The 21,241-nt window shown below is 32.8% G+C and overlaps 1 protein-coding gene, 1 long non-coding RNA gene and 1 other non-coding gene across 3 annotated transcripts; all 3 read left to right on the forward strand.

Moving 5' to 3' along the window:
- The first annotated feature begins 6,360 nt into the window (after window positions 1–6,360).
- Window positions 6,361–7,008, forward strand: LOC127074889 (defensin Ec-AMP-D1). The gene is made up of 2 exons (XM_051016299.1): window positions 6,361–6,509; window positions 6,673–7,008. The coding sequence occupies exons 1-2, from the start codon at window positions 6,449–6,451 to the stop codon at window positions 6,843–6,845; spliced, it is 234 nt and encodes a 77-aa protein (XP_050872256.1). The 5' UTR covers window positions 6,361–6,448; the 3' UTR covers window positions 6,846–7,008.
- A 3,925-nt stretch (window positions 7,009–10,933) lies between these two features.
- On the forward strand, window positions 10,934–11,688 carry LOC127074890 (uncharacterized). The gene is made up of 3 exons (XR_007786130.1): window positions 10,934–11,048; window positions 11,138–11,452; window positions 11,543–11,688. It is a non-coding gene; the product is annotated as an uncharacterized LOC127074890 (long non-coding RNA).
- Window positions 11,689–20,814: 9,126 nt separating this feature from the next.
- Window positions 20,815–20,919, forward strand: LOC127077421 (small nucleolar RNA R71). Its single transcript, XR_007787234.1, has one exon. It is a non-coding gene; the product is annotated as a small nucleolar RNA R71 (small nucleolar RNA).
- The last annotated feature ends 322 nt before the right edge of the window (window positions 20,920–21,241 follow it).

The following is a 21,241-nucleotide window of genomic DNA, read 5'->3' on the forward strand; positions in this document are numbered from 1 at the left end:
ATTTTTATGTATTTCTTTATATGTTTAATGATCTAAAATATTATAAATTTAATTCAACGATATATTTTATGATACGAATATAAATTAAAATAATTTATGGCAAACATATAGCATAATTGTCTCAATTGATAATTTTTTTATTGAAAAGTATAATATATTAATAAAGAAGTGAAAACTTTCAACATATAAATATTAAATAGCATAAAAAATGTTAAACGGATCACAACCAATAATTATATTTTCATCTAAAATATAAGAAATAGTTGAAAATTAAGGTGTTAAACGGATTACAACAGTTGTTAAACGTACCACAACAAATATTTTATATTTAAAATGACATTTGAATCATTTTACTAGAAGTTTAATTATTGATCATAAGTCAAAATTATTTTAATAAAATAAAAATTAATTTTAGAAAATGTTAACGAGTGTTTCAGGAGATTATTTTAAAATGACATTTGAACCTTGAACTGATTTTGGCATTTGAGTGCTAAGCATGCTAGTCTACTTCACGCCGTCGTAAATGAGATCAGAGCCACCGTCTAAAATCGACAATCATTCATTTCTGATCATTTATGGCTCATTCGAGAGTTAGAATCTCAATTTCAGACTCCCATATCGGAATAGTGGCGTCGTATGTGAGAATCGACTTCTGATTCCTACGATTTTTGCGATTTTAGATCTAATCTTTGATTCACCAAGATGTAACCTCCTTAGACTTCCAAATCAAAAACACATCTAAGCTTTGATTCCAACGACTTTCGTGAATCTACGCTCGCTTGTTGATTTCATCGTCAACTACTCCCTTAGATCTTAGAATCGACCCAAAACCCCGTAGGGAGAAGGAAAAGGTATGAAGACTCTGAACTCTGTCCGGCCACATCGAGATCACCGCCGAGAGTTATCCATCCCAACGATTATTTAATAATTTGTATGAATTCAATTCATTATTAACATGAAAAATACGCGATACATACATATATGCCTCTTTTTACTATGTTTCTTTGTCTCTCTCTTAGCTAGAAGGCCCGAAACAGAAGAATAAAGATGAAATGCCTGAATACGTTTCTGATATGGACTTAATTCACTTAGGTGATTCTGATATAACTTACGCGGATTTCGAGCTCATTGTGCATCCGATACAGATTTAACGCATTTCTCCGACACCGATATGACTTAAATCACACTCTACAACCGTTTGCGTACTTCATAGGGACATAACGCACTTTTGATATGGCTTAAACACATTCCAGGTCCAACTGCGTACCCGATACAGATTTAATACAATTTTGTGATTCTGATATGGCTCAAACGCACATCTCAAATTTGAGGCGTATCGAAGTACTTTTGTGTAACTGTGACATCCCCGGATCTAGCCAATCCTTGGGCGTAGGTGGTAGAGCTCGAATATGTCCACCTCGAACCGAGATAAAACCTAGGGCATGGACAGGGAACATACCCTTGGCCAAGGAATGATCCTCTATGACACAGAAGATAGTTCTTAGTATAATTGCTTGACCTAGATTTCGCCAATTACATGCATCGCCCATGAAGCACGAACAAAGTGTCAAATACGACATATAAATTGAATACACTTCTACAGTAAATGCTAAATACAACGGGAAATTACAGCAATAAAAAATGGTATCCAACACCATTAAACATACCAAGCCGCAAAAGAATAAGAAAAATTCCAGAGGCGTATATGTCATCTTATTTCATTCAAACATGCAGCTTCTTTTGTAAAGCAAAGCAAAAAGGGCTCTCATGCTTACAACAAATGTTTCTCCATCACTGATGAACACCACCTGTCTGGCCTAAAGTATAAAAGTAAAATGAAGACTTCGCATGGCTAAAGCATGCCCCATAGTTATATCTACTCATACGAACGATATTGATAAAGCAAAAGCTGGAACAAGGTTCCAAAGCTAACAATACTCGAGATACCAAGGTAAATATCTCATTAAATATCAAAATTTCATTGTAGGGAATAGAATTTACAAAGAAAAAGAAGATCAAGCTGAAGCATTTGAAGTCGAGGCACCAAAACTATCTCCTTGAACCATCCCAAGAGCATACAAGAAAGTATCAAGTGCCCCAACATAAATCACAGCGTCATGACATAACTTCCTCTCTAGATCCTTACCTCGCTCATGGAGTACAAGCGCATCATGCATAATCCCTTAGGCTCTAAGTTACACTTTAGTTTTGTAATATAATCCCTTGTGAGATGTGTCTTAAAGCCCATTCAACATTCACCAGCATATCCAATCCATTTCTTTTTGCAGCATATCATCCTCTGGAATAATAAATACTTCTTACGTTTACATAATAGAGTTGATATTAGTATTAAACCCAAAAATATTACCCATCTATATAATTGTAAAACAAATCATAACATTTAAAATAAATATAGTAATATTGGTCCATTATCGATCTTTTAAATAATCGTCAACTTCGTGTCAATTATCTATCAAGATGTTGATTTGCTTCTACCTTGTACTAACACGTAAACCCTAAATCAATCAGAATGTTCACCATAAGCCTTACCAGTTCTTGGACAAAAATCAACCGAGAAGCGAGCGCTGCTCTCGTTGGCTTTTGTCACCTTGGTCAACCTCGTGGCACCTCTAGTTTTTCTTTTACTTTTAGTTGTAGAAGAGGTTGTACAAAAGGTTGTATGAGAGGTCTTAGTCGAATAATCCATCTATGTGTAAACCAAGAATAATACTACTTAAATAAACAAATCTCGGCTAAGACACCTAATGCATATGAACTATATTCTCAAACATATTCTTAAACTAACACCGTTCAAGAAAAACAATATTTCAAGAAAAACAACACTTCAGTGGTCAGTATGTAACACCATTTTCTCAAACTAACACTATTGTAGGAAAAAGAACATTTTTGTCAACATTTCAGTGGTTAGTGACATCATTTTCTCAAACTAACACTATTCAAGAAAAACAATATTTATATTAACATCTCAGTGGTAAGTGACACCATTTTCTCAAACTAACACTATATAAAGTGAGTTATGTACCAAAATATGATGACGAAGCTTTGTTCGAACTAGATTGGAATAGTTGATGTTCGGGTTGATATTGGAAGAGTCGTGTTGGAAAAGATTATGAAATTTGATTTTTGATGAAGATGAAAATCGTCTAGTTTTTTTTAAAGAATGACGACGAAACAAGGAGTGTTGATAGGTAAATAAAAAGTTAGAGTCTAGTTCTGTGAAGTATTCATGCAAAAGAAATGACACGTCAGGTTTTGGAAAAAACTAAGGGAACAGATTAATTTAAAATTAAAAAAAATAGAAAAGCGCCATATGAGAAATTAATGCAAATAATATTATCCCTTGATTGTGCAAAGTAATTGAGGGTAAATAAAAAGTTTTAAAAAAATAACAAGGGAATTTATAAATATAAATTTCGTAATTTAAAATAAATAAATAAAGTTAAAGAGGAAAGGATCCAATTGAGAAAATGTAACGATTGATCCCTAAGCAAATAAAAAAACAGAAAATGCAGTAACTATGATTCAAAGCGAAATTCCTGGTAGATTTATTTCCTCGATTTTGGGAAAAACTGAACCGAGAGAATAGGGGAATATGTTATATATATATATATATATATATATATATATATATATATATATATATATATATATATATATATATATATATATATATATATATATATATATATATATATATATATATTAAAAAAATTAATCACGACGCTCTCAAGGCATATACATCGGTTACTTGTTGGTCGATGTGATTTTTTTTTTAATATAATGTATTATTTGTAGTAGTATAAAATTAACATTTCTAAAAAATAAGCAATCAAACATTGATATGAATGAACCTCTATTCTACGTATATGGGTGGTGTAAATACATTTCTACATCATTTTTATTGTTGTATTTTCATATATTTATACCATGATGATTTTTTTACCTGATAAAAATTGTGTAAGGCTTGTATTGGTGTTATATTTTGTTGTTGTTCTATGTATAGTTTGCTGTATTTTGATGTGTTTGGTTGGATGTATGTATTGGTCAGGGAGTTGTTTGTGTATTGGTCATATTTACAATTACCTGTATTGGTCAGAGGGATGTTTGTTAGTTGATTTTTTATGTTGTGCCTTTATTCCATGTTGATCTATTATTGATCCAAATTTGGTACTTGACATTAGGTATATAAAATACATTTGTACTCACTTGGACAAGAGTAACATGAATGATTTTATTGATCCAAATTTCATTCAAACACAAAATGATCGACCTAGTTCTCAGTCTCACATAACTGAAAAGTTGCTTAAGAATGACAAAGACTATTTTTTTACCATACCTCGACAAGTAGATGTACTTGATCTTCATAGTATTTATTTTACTAAATTAGTTTTTGTTAGGAAACACATATATTAGAAAGAATTGAATTTGACACATTTAATTTTTGTTTCCCTTGAAATGTAGTCATTATTGGCAATTGCTTATTATTGAGTCAAAAAAATAAAGTAATCTTCCTATGTTCGATGGGGTTATGTTCGATGGGGTTGAAGTCAAATAAAAGCATTGTTCTTATTGTTGATTCGTAAGTATAATTTATTTTCCTTACATAGAATTTATGTTGTTTTAGAAGACAAATTTAATAAATATATTTTATCACTGAAGAGGATGAATATAATAGGTTGAAAGGTTCGAGAAAACAGAGAAAGCCAACATGGAACATTACTCTCAAAGTAAGTTAACAATTTCATGAATAATTTAAATTTTATCAATAACTTTTGTATATATATACTATTTACTTACTATAACTTATGGTAATTGTAGTGCCAAAGACAATATTTCAATTATGAGTGTGGCTATTATGTTATGATACATATGTTGAATATTAGTTCTGTTGGTATTGTTAATTCATGGAATCAGGTATTTAACAAAAAAAAATCAATGATATGTGTTAATTGTCTTCTTTAATGTTAATACAATATTCTAATATTATTTAATATTTATTCAGATATTTGGAGATTCAACACCATTTTATGACGTTACAAATGCTCAAGAATGTTGTACAAATTTTATTCTAGAATCAATTTGAAGTAATTTGATTACGTGTTGGTGCTATTTATTTTTGTGCTTTTATTGTAGGCCTCATAGTTTTTTTAGTTTTGCTTAGACAAACTAGTGTTTTGGTAGTACCATAGTTTGCTTTTGGCAAGAGGTATTAAGTTTCATGGTACTGTTTATAATATAGTTTCATGAATATTTTATAACTAATCGAATTTATTTAAAACTTTGTTCTATAGTATTTTGTATTAATGGTTGTGTATGAAATATTTGGTTGTGATGAAATTTTGTATTATTTATAATTTTTTGTACAGTATTGTGGAAGAAACAAAATAAAAATGACAATTAGGAAAAAAATGACATTATACTTTTAAATCGAATGAACCGATTTAAAATAACATTACTAAATCAAGTGAATCGATTTAAATTTGAGATTTTAAATCAGATCATATAGATTTAAAAGTTTTCATTACCTTTTGAACTTTCTTAAAATATGTCAAATCGATTTAAATAAACACTTTTAAATCAAACTAGCCGATTTAATAAAATACTTTAAATCGGATGATACATGATTTAAAGGCTAATAGACTTAAAAGCTTTCATTACCTTTTGAACTTTTTTTAAATGTGTCAAACCCATTTAAATAAACACTTTTAAATCAAACTAGCCGATTTAATAAAATATTTTAAATCAGATGATACATGATTTAAAAGCTAATAGACTTAAAATCTTTATTTACTTTTTAAACTTTTTTTTAAATGTGCCAAACCGATTTAAATAAACACTTTTAAATTTGACTAGCCGATTTAATAAAATATTTTAAATCGGATGACACCGGATTAAAAGCTAAAAACTTTTCAAATCGGCCGGAATTAAATCGGATCACCAACCGATTTAAAAAAATCGTTTTTTAACCAATTCAAAAAGTATTTTTTGTACTAGGGAATTATCTCATGATAGATCCAGACAAATAATCTTTTTTTCAAATGCTTACTTCATGATGTATTATTATAAAACTTTTTATTGCATTTTCTTCCACAATTTTATTTATTTTATTTGGATTTTCTTTTAACTTTTTTTTTACAACATGCATAAATGATAGAAAAATTGCTCCTCCATCCAAAGAATTTCATTTAAAAAGTGGTTCATGATGTATCATTAAAATACTTTACTTTTTTAGACTAAATATTTCTGAAAATAATAAAATATACCAAATGTGGTTAAGAAAAAAAAAGACCTTTATTAAGGACTCTCTTAATTATCAATAAATAAAAGAACTTTTTACCCTCTATTTAAGACACAATAGTTTCATTTTCATTTCACTTCAACGAATTCAACTATCATCCATTTTTCTCTGTCAAGCTAAATCTTTTACATGGCTCGCTCGTTGTCTTTGGCTTCCACCATCTTTGTCTTTCTTTTTCTTCTTGCCACTGGTGGGTGTAGTCTTTTCTACTTAATGAATGAATATCATCATTTTTTTAAAGCCTCAATTAACTATTAATTCTTATCATATTAACACTATTTTGTTTTTTATATATTTATTTTGATTTCGATAATCTAAATCATGGTGTGATTTGATTTTTGTTAAATGGACAGAAATGGGCCCGGCTATTGTGGCAAATGCAAGAGATTGCGAGTCACCAAGTCAAAAATTCAAAGGAGTATGTCTGAGTGATCGCAACTGTGCTTCTGTGTGCCAAACTGAGGGTTTTACCGGAGGAGATTGCAAAGGCTTACGTCAGAGATGTTTTTGCACTAAACCTTGTTAAAAACTTTTTGAATATCTCTATGAGAGATGGTGGTTCCATCACATTTTGTAATCCTTTTTATTTTAGAATAATATGGTGGAGTGTTCTTAATTTTACAATAAATTAATTATATATGCTTAAGATATAAATCAATATTATATAGCATTAATTTTTAAAGCATTAATTTTTCTGTATCTCTTTATATATCGATTTTTAATTGATATTATATTTCACTATCATGATCTAAAATATTATAGATTAAATTCAACATTGAATTTTTTGATGCGAATATTTAAAAAAGTATATCAAATATGTAGCATAATTGTCTAAATTGGTGGTATTTTGTAAATAAATAATATATTATATTTAAAAAGAAGTGAAAACCACCAAAATATAAAAGAGGAGGATATTAAATAACACAAAAAATGTTAAACGGACCACAACAAATATTTTACTTTTATCTAAAATATAAAAAATAGCTGTAAATGAAAAGAATAAACGGGCCACAACAATTTCTTTATATTTTTAAGTGACTTTTGTATCATTTTACTTATACTAGAAGTTTAATTAATGCTCATATATTTATAGTCAAAATTATTTTAATAAAAAATAAAACTACCATATTTAATGAGTCTCATTAGGTGAGATAATTTTTATTTCTTCTTCTTGTTATATATAAACCGGAGGAGTTGATTAACAATATAAACATCACCCCAAGTAAATGATAAGCTTAGATAATCAAATGTTATTACACCAGAAAAAAAATGCTATCAATTTTAATAAGATCATCATTTTTTAATCCAATTTTTATTAAAAGTTAGATCTTGTTTTTTAAAATTCTTTAAAATTCTTTTTAAAAAGATAAAATTAACTTCCAGTGATATGTATGTATAAGAACTTTTTTTTCAACCCCGCGGATATTAACACGTTCAAAAGAGGACAGGTTATTTGTTAGTTACAGAGAAGACGATGAGCTTTGTATTTGTTCTAGAAAAAGATAAAACTCAACGGTAAATCTCCTTCTTCATTAAAGTGTTCAAGGGCATGGAAATGAAGTATCATAAGATGTAAAGATTATTATTAGTGGTCATGATAACGACAAGGATGATAAGGCCCTACTTTTAGGGGAACCATGTGGTGGTAAAGACAGATTATCCAATCCGTCGAATTTTAAAAACACTCGGTTTGGCGAGAAGGATCGTGTCTTGGTCAGTAGAGCTACTAAAATAAGACATAAATCTTATACCAAGAGGCAACATCGAATCTTAGGTACTGATAGATTTCTTAGTAGAGTTCAACTCCCTAGTAGGCAAAGAGGTTCCCCACGTCTGAATGTTATTAGTAGATAACACCTCAAGCCTTAAGGGCAGCGACGCCAAAGCTATCAGAATATGACATCAACTTTGTACCAAAAGGCATCATCAAATCTCAGGTACTTGCACATTTCTTAGTAAATTTCAGCTCTCTAATGGACAAAGAGGTTTCGTACGTATGAAAGGTGGAAATAGACGGCGCCACATACCTTAAAGGAAGTGTCATCGGGGTAGTACTAAAAGGCCCAAGCGACATTCTTATAGATAAATCCTTGAATTTTGAGTTCAAAGATAGTAATAACCAAATTGAATATGAGTCATTCATCTCTAGAACGAACTTCACCACAAAAGTGGGTGCTTCAAATCTCAGCGCACTGAGAGATTCTTAATTTATTTCCAATCAAGTTGTTAGTGATTATTAGATAAAGGAGATCTAACTCGTCAAATGCCAATACAGATTACATGACTTAGCTAAACATTTCAAAATATTTTAGATAGTCCATGTACCTATAGAGCAGAATGCCTGAGCAGATCTTTTATAAAGGCTCGCCAACACTAAGAACCTATGCCACAACACGACATTAATACAAGAGACCTAGCCATTCCCAGCACGTAGAAGGAGGACTTCAACGCAATATATGGCGTCGACGCCCCAACCTAGATGGCCCCTTTAATGACCTACCTGACAATAAAGGAATTTCTTCCAGACAAGGCCAAAGCAAAATAGATAAGAAGGTTTGCAACAAAGTATACCATGGTAAGAGAAAAGATTTACAAAATGGGAAAGGCTTTCCCAAATCTTACACTACGCCAAAAACTGGAATAGACAGCGCACCTTAGATTGCGCTTTATTACAAAAGCGCACTCTAAAGTGAAGAGAAAAAATAAGGAGCGAACAACTGGAATAGACAACGCACTTTAGAGGGCGCTTTTGTAACAAAGCGCCCTCTAAAGTGAAGCGAAAAAATAATGAGGAAATGGAGGGACACCAATAGACGGCGCGTTTATGAAAGCGCCCTCTAAGTGTACCCTTAGAGGGCGCTTTTAAAAAAGCGCTCTCTAAGTCCATGTACATTTCCAGTTTATAAGGCGCTTTTGGAAAGCCTTAGAGAGCGCTTTTAGAAGCGCCCTCTTAGGCCCCCTTTAGAGGGCGCTTTTTTTACACAAGCGCCCTCTAAGGTCCCCTTTAGTAAACATTAAAATTATAACATATACTGCATGTCTCTTTATTTTCCCTCGCTATATGCTATTTCGTTTACGTAACTGGGTTTTCTCTCTACTGCGATTACTCTCGTCCTCCGTTCGTTCTCCCTCCCTCACCGTCGTCGTCGCCGTCGCCTTTTTCTGCTGATGCGTTCACGTTCACTGAGTTATCTGCGTCCACCGTCGCTGTTCACTTTCTTCTCCATCGTTACCGTCACCTTGAAGGTATTTCTCTCAATAGTTTGTATTTTCAGGTGTTTGATTAGGGCATTTTCTAAACTGAGTTTTACATTTTGTGCATTATGTTGATTAATGTTGTTTAGGGCAAACGAGCACTATATGGTGTTCATGAGCACCTTGTTGAAAATTATTTTTTGTTATTTTTTTGTGTATGGTTTTGATCACTGAATGTTGTATGTTGTATGGTTATGTAAGGTTTTTTATTTCTGATTGAAAACTGATGTCATTTGGAGTGTGTTTTAGCTTGTGCTTGGAAGTTTGATGATTATGGATGCAAGTTTGTTCATGTTCCAAACACCATAAGTTTGCATTGGTCTTTTGTATGCAGTAGGTGTGTATGAGTTTGTATTCAATAATGATGAAAAAAAGAGAGAGTTTAGATTGTTGTAACATGAGAGAAATGGAAGGTATATGAATGTGTTTTTTGTGTAGCTTCACGAATATGGTCATTGTCTTACTTGGGTCTTATTGAATCATTTCTATATTACAGATAAAATGGCTAGTAACCAAGACGATACCCATGACGCGAGTGGATCACGTAACAATGTTGAAAATGAAATCAAACGAGGATTGACTGTTATGAAGTCAATCATTCGTGCAAGAGACAAGGGTGAAAAATTCGAAGTACATTGGAGTGCTGAAGACCAACTAATTGAGCCTAACGGTTCAATGTTGGCAAGTTACATTGGTTTCCTTGTTCGACAACATATTCCGATTACATGTGATAATTGGAGAAGTCCGGAATTGAAGGTTGGCAAAGAAAAAATATGGTCCGAGATACAGGTACTTACCATATATTGTTATATGTTTTTTTGTTGACTATTTGTTGACCATATATTGTTATAATATTACTTATAATAACACACTCCATGTGTATGTTTTTTAGAGATCCTTTCACATCGATGAAAGCCGGCAAAAATATTGTATTCAATTGGCCGGAAAAAGACTCTGAGGATTTCGATCCTTTTTGTCCAACAAATTTCTCAAGGATGAGGAAGGAAAATTTGTTGAAGCAGAACGGCCAATGAAGTATGTGGAGATTATTTCAGCCGAAGAATGGGATAACTTTGTCGCCAAACGAAGAAACGAAAAATTCCATGTAATGTCTATTAATTATGGTATTATACAATTGTTAAGTTACTTGGTTCTGATATGCCTTAAACTTTTTTATCCAGGAAGTAAGCGACAAAAATCGGAAAAGGGCATCAAAACCCGCGTATCCGTACAAAAAAGGGCGTACGGGATATGCACGGTTACAACAAAGAATTGTGAGTATATTCAAATGCTATGAGCTTATACATTGTCACAATATGTTATAATTGATGATCTTATAATCTGATTCAATGTGTAGCTAGCCGAGGAGAAAAGTGACGCAACATCTCTTCCGGAGCACGTATTGTGGAAGGCTGCTCGGGTTGGGAAGGATGGGGCTGTCGTTGAAGCGGTTCAAAATGTTTATGACGAATGTGTAAGTATATATAATATTATTTCTTTAATTATATCGAAAATTTTGTTAGACATATAATTCATTTTTAATCTCCTCTAATAATATTTCAGGAGACTTTATCCCAAACCTTACCTTCAACCGAGGTCCAGGATTGCAGGAGCCTACTTAGTCGAGTACTAAATGTTCCTGAGTATTCCGGTCGTGTGAGGGGTAAGAGTTTTGGTGTGACTCCGTCGTCATTTTATAGAAAATCAAAAACAAAAAATCCTACCAACAAAGAGGTGATGGAGACCTTGGCGGAGTTAAGGGCACAAGTACTCGAACTGTAAAAGGAGAATGCAAGGTATAGAGAGGAAAGACGCGGTTCCGAGGCAAAAGATACTAGTGACCGAGCTAGTATCAATTGTCAACCGAAATTTCCCGAGGTAATTATATATGTTATTATGAAATTAAAATAACACTTTTTTACTTGACACATATACACGTTAACAATAACATATTTATTATTGGTTTAGGGCATTACACCTTGTCAGCTGTATCTATCGTCACCAACTTATCGCATAGTTGGCAAGGGAAAAGTGCACAACACTTCGGGTGAATTACTTCACCATAATCCCCTCCCGGTGGGATATATGAAAGTTTCGGTTGACCTTGTATTAGATACGGACATGCTTCTACCATTACCTGACGTTGTTTCAGAGACAACGTTGATGCGAGATGCAGTCGGATCCTTTGTTGGATGGCCGTCAGATCTAATTTTCCCAGATGCCGAGGTATATATGTTCTACATGATTATGAATATTTAGTATTCACATTTCAATTCAGCTACAATTATGATATTTAATCAATCCTTATTACATGGTAATGTTAGACTCTTACAAGACCCACACATAAAGCTGGTAAAGGGAATTCCAACGATTCTGTTGCATCTCAAAAAGAGGTACAAATATATATACCCATTGAATTATATACGCAACGATTCTGTTGCATCACAAAAAGTCATGATTTAATTTATATGAATTTTTAGGTTCCCGGTCGAATGTTGAAAAAAGATGGTAAGGATATTCCAACGAAGTCCGGGACAAAAACAAATCCTAAATCTCAAAAAGAGGTACAAATATATATACCCATTGAATTATATACACAACGATTCTGTTGCATCACAAAAAGTCATGATTTAATTTATATGAATTTTTAGGTTCCCGGTCGAATGTTGAAAAAAGCTGGTAAGGATATTCCAACGAAGTCCGGGACAAAAACAAATCCTAAATCTCAAAAAGAGGTACAAATATATATACCCATTGAATTATATACACAACGATTCTGTTGCATCACAAAAAGTCATGATTTATATTATATTTTTAGGTTCCCGATCAAATGTTGGACAAAGCTAGTAAGGAAATTCCAACGACGTCCGGGACAAAATCTCAAATTATGATGCGTCTTGAGAAAATGGTGGAAGAGTCAGATATTATGCACGGCGCCATCCGTGGTGTAGATATGGATGAATGTGTTTTCTGAATTGCTCATTCCGAATTAATTGCAAAGGAGGACATGCAACAACTTTTTGAACACGAAGAATTGGGCATCGTTGTCATTCATACATACATATGGTACTCCGATCAATCTATTATTTACTTAGTTGAACAATTTATTTACACATTTCAATGAGTAGTCTAATGTTTATTATGTTTCTATTTAAGGTATATGTATGACACATTGATGCGGGGAACTGAATTGTGTAACCGATTCAATTTTATTGCTGCTTCCCGTATCAACACAACGTTTATAACGAAAAATCCAACATCCGTAATGAATGAACTAGTCGATAGATTCATGGTGGCTGGCGATAATACTACACCCAGTTTGTATTTTTTACCGTTTAATTCTGGCAACGGGTTAGATTTTCTTTCTAATAATTTCATTCTAATCTATGTATATCTTTTACGTAGAAAATTTTCATGCATCTAAATTTTTGTTTTATTTTACAGTGGTCACTGGGTGTTGGTTGCTATGGATCTTTCGAGACTAATGGTGTATTATCTCGATTCGTTACCGGGTGATTGGAGTAAATATCCGAGTATGAAGAAGACGGTTGACGCGTAAGTGAAATTCCCCTAAATATTCGTGTGTATTTGTATATTTAATTATGTCTGTCAGATTGATCTCAATATACGTTTTTATTTTGTTAGGGCAATACTAAAATTTAGATCGAAAAAGAATTATCGTAATAGGAAGGACATTACCTGGGTCAGAGTTCAGGTATATATTAAGTTTCTTATTTTTGCTTATAATAGTGTTTGTTTTTGCTTATAATAGTGTTTGTAAGAAATTAACTATATATATATATATATATATATATATATATATATATATATATATATATATATATATATTGTTTGTTTTTCTGTGTAGTGTCCTCAGCAAAACAATTCGATCGATTGCGGATTTTTTGTATTGAGATTTATGAGAGATATCATTGCGTTGAATCGTATAGACATCCCAAAAATGGTATGAAATAATAACTTAGGGTTTATTTTAATATTATCAGATATTTCATCTAATTTGTTACTAAATCATGAATATGTTTTATTCTCTTAATTGTAGTACTTTGACGAATACAAATCTTACTCAAGAGCTCATTTGGATGAAATGAAGGATGAATTATGTCAATTCATTATTGATCATAGAATCATATAGGTTGTAGTTGTTGTACATATATGTATGGAATGTTGTTGTACATGCATGAATATCAATATATTAATGTTGTATATATGGAGGATTAATGTTGTATATAAATGGATTCATGTTGTATATATCAATGGATTAATGGTGTATAACATTGGATTAAAGGATGAAATCAATATGAATTTTACACTTTTGCAGCATGCGAACAGGTTCCCAATTAAATACCCACTGTTTTTCAAACAATTTTTTTTTAAAATAACTAACACTTTAGAGGGCGCTTTCTGTAGGAAGCGCCCTCTAAACACTTTACATTGACAACTTTAGAGGGTGCTTTGTCCAGAAAGCGCCCTCTAAGGTGGCCCTTTATGGACTACTCCAGAGGGCGCTTTTTTCTGAAAGCGCACTATAATGTGGCCCTTAAAGGGCCACTTTAGAGAGCGCTTTCTCCAGGAAAACAAAGCGCTGTCTTTACCTATGCCAGCGCCACTTTAGAGGGCGCTTAAAAGCGTTGTTATAGGCCAAAATAAGCGCTCTCTTTTCCCTTATTTGGCGTAGTGTTAGATGATTATGTGACAATGAGATCGCCCTTGTTCTCATAGAGGTTAATGAAGGGGTATGCGAGAGTCATATTAGTGGGTGATCCATCACTCCCAATCTACTTAAGGCCTATTACTATTATCCAAACATGGTGTGGGGTAACTTAGGGTCTATTAAAAAATGGGACAAATGTTAGAGGAACTTCAATCTTCAACATGCACCGGCTGAAATTCTCCACTTTGTCACATCTTCATGCCTTTTTATCAATGGGGCGCAAACATTTTGAGTGCCTTCTCCTTAGCGCCAAGTCAGCTGATATTCTTGCTCGTGGGGGCTGACTACTTTAAGAAGTGGATAGAAGTTGGGGTTGTTTCTAAAATCGCATCTAAGAGAGTACATTATTTCTATTGAAAGCGTAATATTTATAGGTTTGGTTTGCGAAGAAGTATTGTCTTAGATAAAGTAACATAATTTTCCAACTCAACTGTGGTAGAATTTCTAAAATCACAGAAATTAGAAGTTCAAACAAAGTTCATTTTAGTCTTACACCCGCATGCAAATGGGCAAGCAGAATCGACTTACAAAGTATTCCTCTTCGAGACAAAGATGAAGGCAGATGGCACCAAGGATATGTGGTCTGAAGAGTTGCACGAGACATATTTTCTCTCCTTGATTATATTTATTCTGAGATTTTCTCGTCTAAAGGGCATAGTAGCTTTTATTGTTATATCATACAACGCCTAATTAGTTAATAAAAAACTAATTCTAATTTTAAGTATTTTATAAAATTTATAAATATAAAGTAAATAGTGCAAAAGTAATGAAATATTACAAATAAATATTTATTTAAATAAATTCTCATTCAATGTTTTTTGTAAAAGAAAAACATTATAAGTAAAATTATAAAAAAGAAAAGAATATATATATATATATATATATATATATATATATATATATATATATATATATATATATATATATATATATATATATATATATATATATATATATATATATATATATATATATATATATATATATATATAAACAAGTAGAAAAGAACCTTCATTCCCCTATTTAAGGCAAATAATTAATGTTAAATAATTACAATTACTACTGCAATGTTATGCCTTTTTTTTTACTAAAGAACACATGTGCCCCTTATTAGATGTTTGGGGATGATATGTTCTTCGATCGAATAGGGTGCACCTTGGAAGTAAACAATGATAACACGATCAGAAAGACCCTAGAGGAAGGAAACCACTACAGTGACCTATAAGAAATCATAAAGTCAGTCAGGATGTATAACATGCATTTGAATCCTATGAAATGCTCTTTTGGGGTTCTTGTAGAAATGTTATTGGGATTCATGTTGATAAGAAAAGGGATAGAGGGAAGCCCTGACAAATTCCATACCATCTTTGACATGAGAAGCCCCACATATTGAAGGAAGCTTAGCAACTAACAAGGTACTTGGTCATCCTATTTAGGTTTCTTTCTTGTGCAAGCCACAAATCTTTTCACTTCTTCACCACCTTGAAAAAGAATCAGAAGTTTGAATGGACAAATGATTGTGAGGAGGCGTTTGTAAATCTAAAAATCATTTTGGCAACCTTGTCTATATTTTCACACTCAGAAGAGGGTGTGCCACTATATATTGATATTTGTCAATAATAGGCAAGGTGATGAGCTCTGTATTGGTCCAATAAAATTATAAGACTAAGTAATGAATCTACTCTGTTATCAAAGTGTTCAAAGGCATTGAGATAAGGTATCAAAAGATATAGAGATTATCATTAATGGTTGTGATAACAACAAGAAAGTTGATGTATGATAACAAAAAGGAAGTTGATACCATACTTGTAGGGGCAACACTTTATGTTAAAGACAAATTATACAATCCATCAAATCTTAAAGAAGTCCGATCTAGTAGGAAGAATGACATCTTGGTCAGTAGAGCTATTAGAATATGACATCAATATCATACAAAGAGGGAACATCAAATCTCAAGTATTGACGAATTTCTTAGTAGAGTTCAGCTCCCTAGTGGGCAAAAAAGGATTCGCACGTCTAAACGTTGTTAGTAGATGGCACCTCAAACCCTAAGAGAAGTGGCATCAAGGTAGTACTGAAAGGTTCATAAAACATTCTTATTGAAAATCCTTGAGGTTTAGGTTCAAAGCCACTAGCAACCAAGCTGAATATGAAACCTCATCGCTAGAATGAACCTCTCCTTAGAAATGGGCACTTCAAATATCAGAGCATAAAGAAACTCTCAATTTATTTCCAATGAAGTCACCAACGAGTATTAGACGAAGGAGGCCCAACTCGTCAAATACCACTAGAGAGTAAAAGACTTAGCTAAACATTTAAAATAATTTTAAATAGTTTATGTACCTAGAGAGCGCCAAGAAGCCAGATCACAACAAGACAATGATACCGAAGACATTAGCCTTTCCCAACAAAAAGAAGGATGAAATCAATGCCATAGGTGTCGCCGACTCCCCAAACTGAATGACCCCTATAACGTGCTACCTGAAAAATGAGGAACTTCCTTCAAACAAATTTGAAGTAAAAGAGATTTGAAGGTTTGAAGCGAAGGATACCATAGTAGGAGAAAAGTTGTACAAGATGGGAATGACTTCCCCCATACGGAGATGCTTAGGCGAGGATGAGATCTACCTGGTTCTCAAAGAGGTCCATGAAAGGGTATTTGGAAGACATATTAGCATGTGAGCCCTCGCTCACAAACTATTGAGGTTCACTTACTATTGGGCAACCCTGATGAAGGATAGCACGAAGTTTGTTAGAAAATGCGACAAATGTCAAAGGCACTCAAATCTTCACCATACGCCAACCAAAATTCTCCACTCTATCACATCTCCATGGCCCTTTTATTAGCGGGGTGTTGAGATTTTGGGTCATTTCTCCCTAAGTGTCAGGTCAACTAAAGTTCATGCTCGTGGGGGTGGACTACTTCACGAAGTGGATAGAACTTAAGGTTGTTTCTAAAATCACAACAAAGAAAGTACAATGTTTCTACTGGAAGCATACCATTTGTAGGTTTGGTTTTTCAAGGAGTATTATCTCATACCAAGGAATTCAATTTGTCAGCTCAATTGTGGTAGAATTCTGCCACCAACTAGAAATTTAAACGAAGTTCATTTTAGTTTAACATCAACAGACGAATGGGCAGGCTAAATTGGCCAATAAATCTTCCTGTGCGGGATAAAGAGTAAGTTAGATGACATAGATGATATATGGATCGAAATTCTGAATGATATATTTTCACTCTCCTTGATTCAATTTAATTTGTCATTTTCTTGTCTAAGACATACAATCATATAAAATATAATTTCTAAAAAGGATCTTTTATCATATCACAAAACACCTTACTACTTAATAAAAAGTTAATTCTAATTTTAAGTATTTTTTGAAATTTGTTAATATAAAATAAATCATAGCAAAAGTTATGAAATATTTCAAAATAAAATTTAATGAAAATTTATTTAAATTAATTTTTAATTTAAAGGTTTTTAAAATATAATTAACTCACTATTAATAGTTATTAAAAAAAGAAAAACAATTTAAAAATATTTATTTTTCTAGAAAATATGCTCTATAAAAGTACCTTCATTCCCCTATTTAAGGCAATCATGCTTCCTTTTCATTTCAACAAGTTGTAACTCTTTGTATTCCTCCTTATTCTTCTTCGAAACTAAATTGTTTTATATGACTCGATCAATGCTTTTGAGCTCCACCATCTTTGTCTTATTTCTTCTTGTTGGGTACTCCTTGATACTTAATTAATAGGATCGTTATTTTTGGTTAATCTAAATTAACTATAAACTTCAAACATAGGGTTTTACTGGAGGAGAATGTCAAGGCTTTCGTCGCAGATGCTTTTGCACCAAACCTTGTTAAAAGTTGAAAAGATTATGATTTCATCACCCTCCTTTATCCTTTATTTACTTTTGTCTTGAATAATATGGAGGAGTGTTCTTAATTTTTATAATGGATTTCTTTATAGTAGATTTTCCTTTTTAAGAAAAAATAGCAAATAGTCGTGCTGTCCCACGAGATTGTTATAATAAACAACATATAAATATATTGATAAAATAAGAGTTTAATAATTTAAAATCTTCAATCTGATTTGGCATAATGCATGGTCGTCATTGATTCACTGATAATACATTACCTTTTTTTTCTCATAAAATAATTAGACACTTTTAACATAATTGAATTAAATAATTATTACTATTATATTTTAGCAAATTGTTAAGATTAACTTTTATAAATTTAAAATAAATTTGATTTTCTATTCAAATACTTCGTTCAGACCAATTTATAAACACAAACACGTTCATTTTTCTCATTACACTAAGAAAAAAATATCAACTTTATTTTATTTAACTTTTTTATTCTAAATAGATTATATTTTTTAAGATAAAGTTAAATACAAATTGCATTTAATTTAGTTTTTCTCTCATCTTTCTATAAACAACAACACTCAAGATTGTTTTTATATTTTTCAATAAAACATATTTAAAAAAACCCGAAAATTAAAACTTTATTAATATTTTTCACTCATATGATGTGATGATCAAATGAGGCAAGACAAAGAATCAAAAGATGCACAAATTAGGGTTTTTTGGATCACAAGTTTCATCAAGAAGCATGGTCAGTCAAATTAGGGTTTTGAGGTGCAAGGGATGTATTGAGATGATTCAAAGGGTTGTGGCATGAACAATGTTTGGATATTAGGGGTCCTCAAAGGTATGGTCAAGGCAAAAAATGAATGGGAACTTGTACAAGCCCTTGAGGATCAAGAACTAGGGTTGAGGTCTTTGGGTGATCGGATGAATCTTCTCATGTCTTCAATATGGACTCACCATCCAATTAGAGTTTTGGAGAGTGAGTGAGATGACTTGAATGATCCTCCAAGGTTCAAGGATGCTTGAGTATGAAAATTAGGATCAAGGTGGCTTGGACACACCTCAACATGGTCAGAGAGGCTTGAGGCTTCATAGATGAATCACATGCCTTAAGCTTGTGGATCATTGTGGGTGTAAATACACATGAGATGATGTATGAGGGACGTATCCTTATGAGTCATGGTTATGGAGGGTGATATTGAGGTAGGGTAAATTTGAGGGTATGACAATCCTCACCATAAGCCTAGAGCACACCAAATCGTCACCATCACCATATATAACGCTTCACCAATTCTCACATAAAACCGACTACTCGCTCACGATCATCACCATAGTACCAGAGGTCCAGAGCACACCAAATCTTTATCATCGCCATAGATAATTCTTCACTGATTCCCACCTTAAATCGTCTACTCTCTCCCCATCCCATCATAGGACCAGAGCGCACTAAATTTGGACTGAAGACCATACACTATGATGCATGACTCTCAATAAAATGGTTCACCATGATGCATGACCATTTATGCATCACATCATTCATCATACATAATAATCAATCTTACAACATCAATAAATACATCATCTACAAAATATTAGTATCTCAACAAATGCAAATTCAGAGGCATTTATTCATGTTAATTCACCAGAACAACAATACATCATTGGATAAACACAACGGTTCGTTATCTGATCATACAAGTCATCATAAACATTGCTACAGTATGATCATGATTAAAACTCAATTAATTCACCAAGCACCTCCATGAGGTAGCTATAAGCGTTATCTTTTCAACACTTCGAACGTCGTCTCATTTGGATTTACGGAGTGAAAGTTACAACCAAAATCGTCGGACAATACAGCCGAAAATAAAATAGGCATTCTATCAGTTTAGAGTCGACTCCCAGCACGTATGTGTCTATCCGTACTGCTGATTTTTACAAAAAAAACTCTACACTGTTGATTTGGAGTCGACTCCAAACACGTATGGGTTGACTCTAACTACTATTTTAGCCTAAAAACCAAATTTTCACACCCATGGAAAATCTTTTAATGTTATGAAACTACCCAAACACTTCTCAACAGAAAACCATTTATTTCAAACATCCCTTGGGGTTGGTTGTTTTATAAGAAAAGTTTGGTTGATCTCTCCATCATATGTTGTATGTGTTAGAGTATGAATTACCACATTGATTGTTATTAACATAGTTAATACTATCTTAGATAGACCCTCAGGAGAGAACCATTTGACAAACACTAGTGGCATGTCTGTTTATTCCGTATATATCACAGTAGAGGACAACGGGGGCAGTCGGTGCTGCATGAATAATAGGAGTATGTGCAAGTGGGTTAATTCTCAAATTTTTCTATTTTTTGGTAGAGAGCGTCTACCTTGGCATTCATGTGATCAAAAGGAATTACTTCATAAATCCCACCCTCTTGAGAGGCTTTTGGAGTGATTTCACGGACGCTTCCCCATGATCGGTGGTTCTTATCCATGTCCATTATAAGGTTGTAGGCTATGTCCTACAAACTATTCATTAAGGCGCCACTGGAAGTCGCATCAAGGATCATCCTTATGGAGTAAAAGAGGCCGTTATATAATGTATGGACTATGAGACACTTCTCGAGTCCATGAAATGGGCATAACCTCAATAAATCCTTGAAACACTCTCAAGCGTCAAACAAAGATTCCCCCCACTCTTGCCTAAAATTATTTATCTCACTCCTCACTTATGCCGTTTTACTCGGCTGAAAATATCGCACGAGAAATACAACTTTTAGTTGAACCCAAGTTATTATGGAGTTAGCAAGTAAGGACTGGAGCCACACTCGGGCTCCATCTCTCAAGGAGAAAGGAAATAATCTAATTCAAATGGTGTTTTGATCCACATCGTTAGCTTTCAATGTGCCACAAAATTTGACAAAGATCGACAAATGCAAATTTTGATTTTGTATGGGTAATCCTTAGAATTGGTTATGTTGAACCATACCCATAAGAGATGGCTTAATCTCGAAATTATTCACCGCAATGGAAGGATGGACGATACTACAAT

This window comes from Lathyrus oleraceus, chromosome 4 (genome assembly GCF_024323335.1).
Source record: "Lathyrus oleraceus cultivar Zhongwan6 chromosome 4, CAAS_Psat_ZW6_1.0, whole genome shotgun sequence".
In the NCBI taxonomy this organism is placed as follows: Eukaryota; Viridiplantae; Streptophyta; class Magnoliopsida; order Fabales; family Fabaceae; genus Lathyrus; species Lathyrus oleraceus.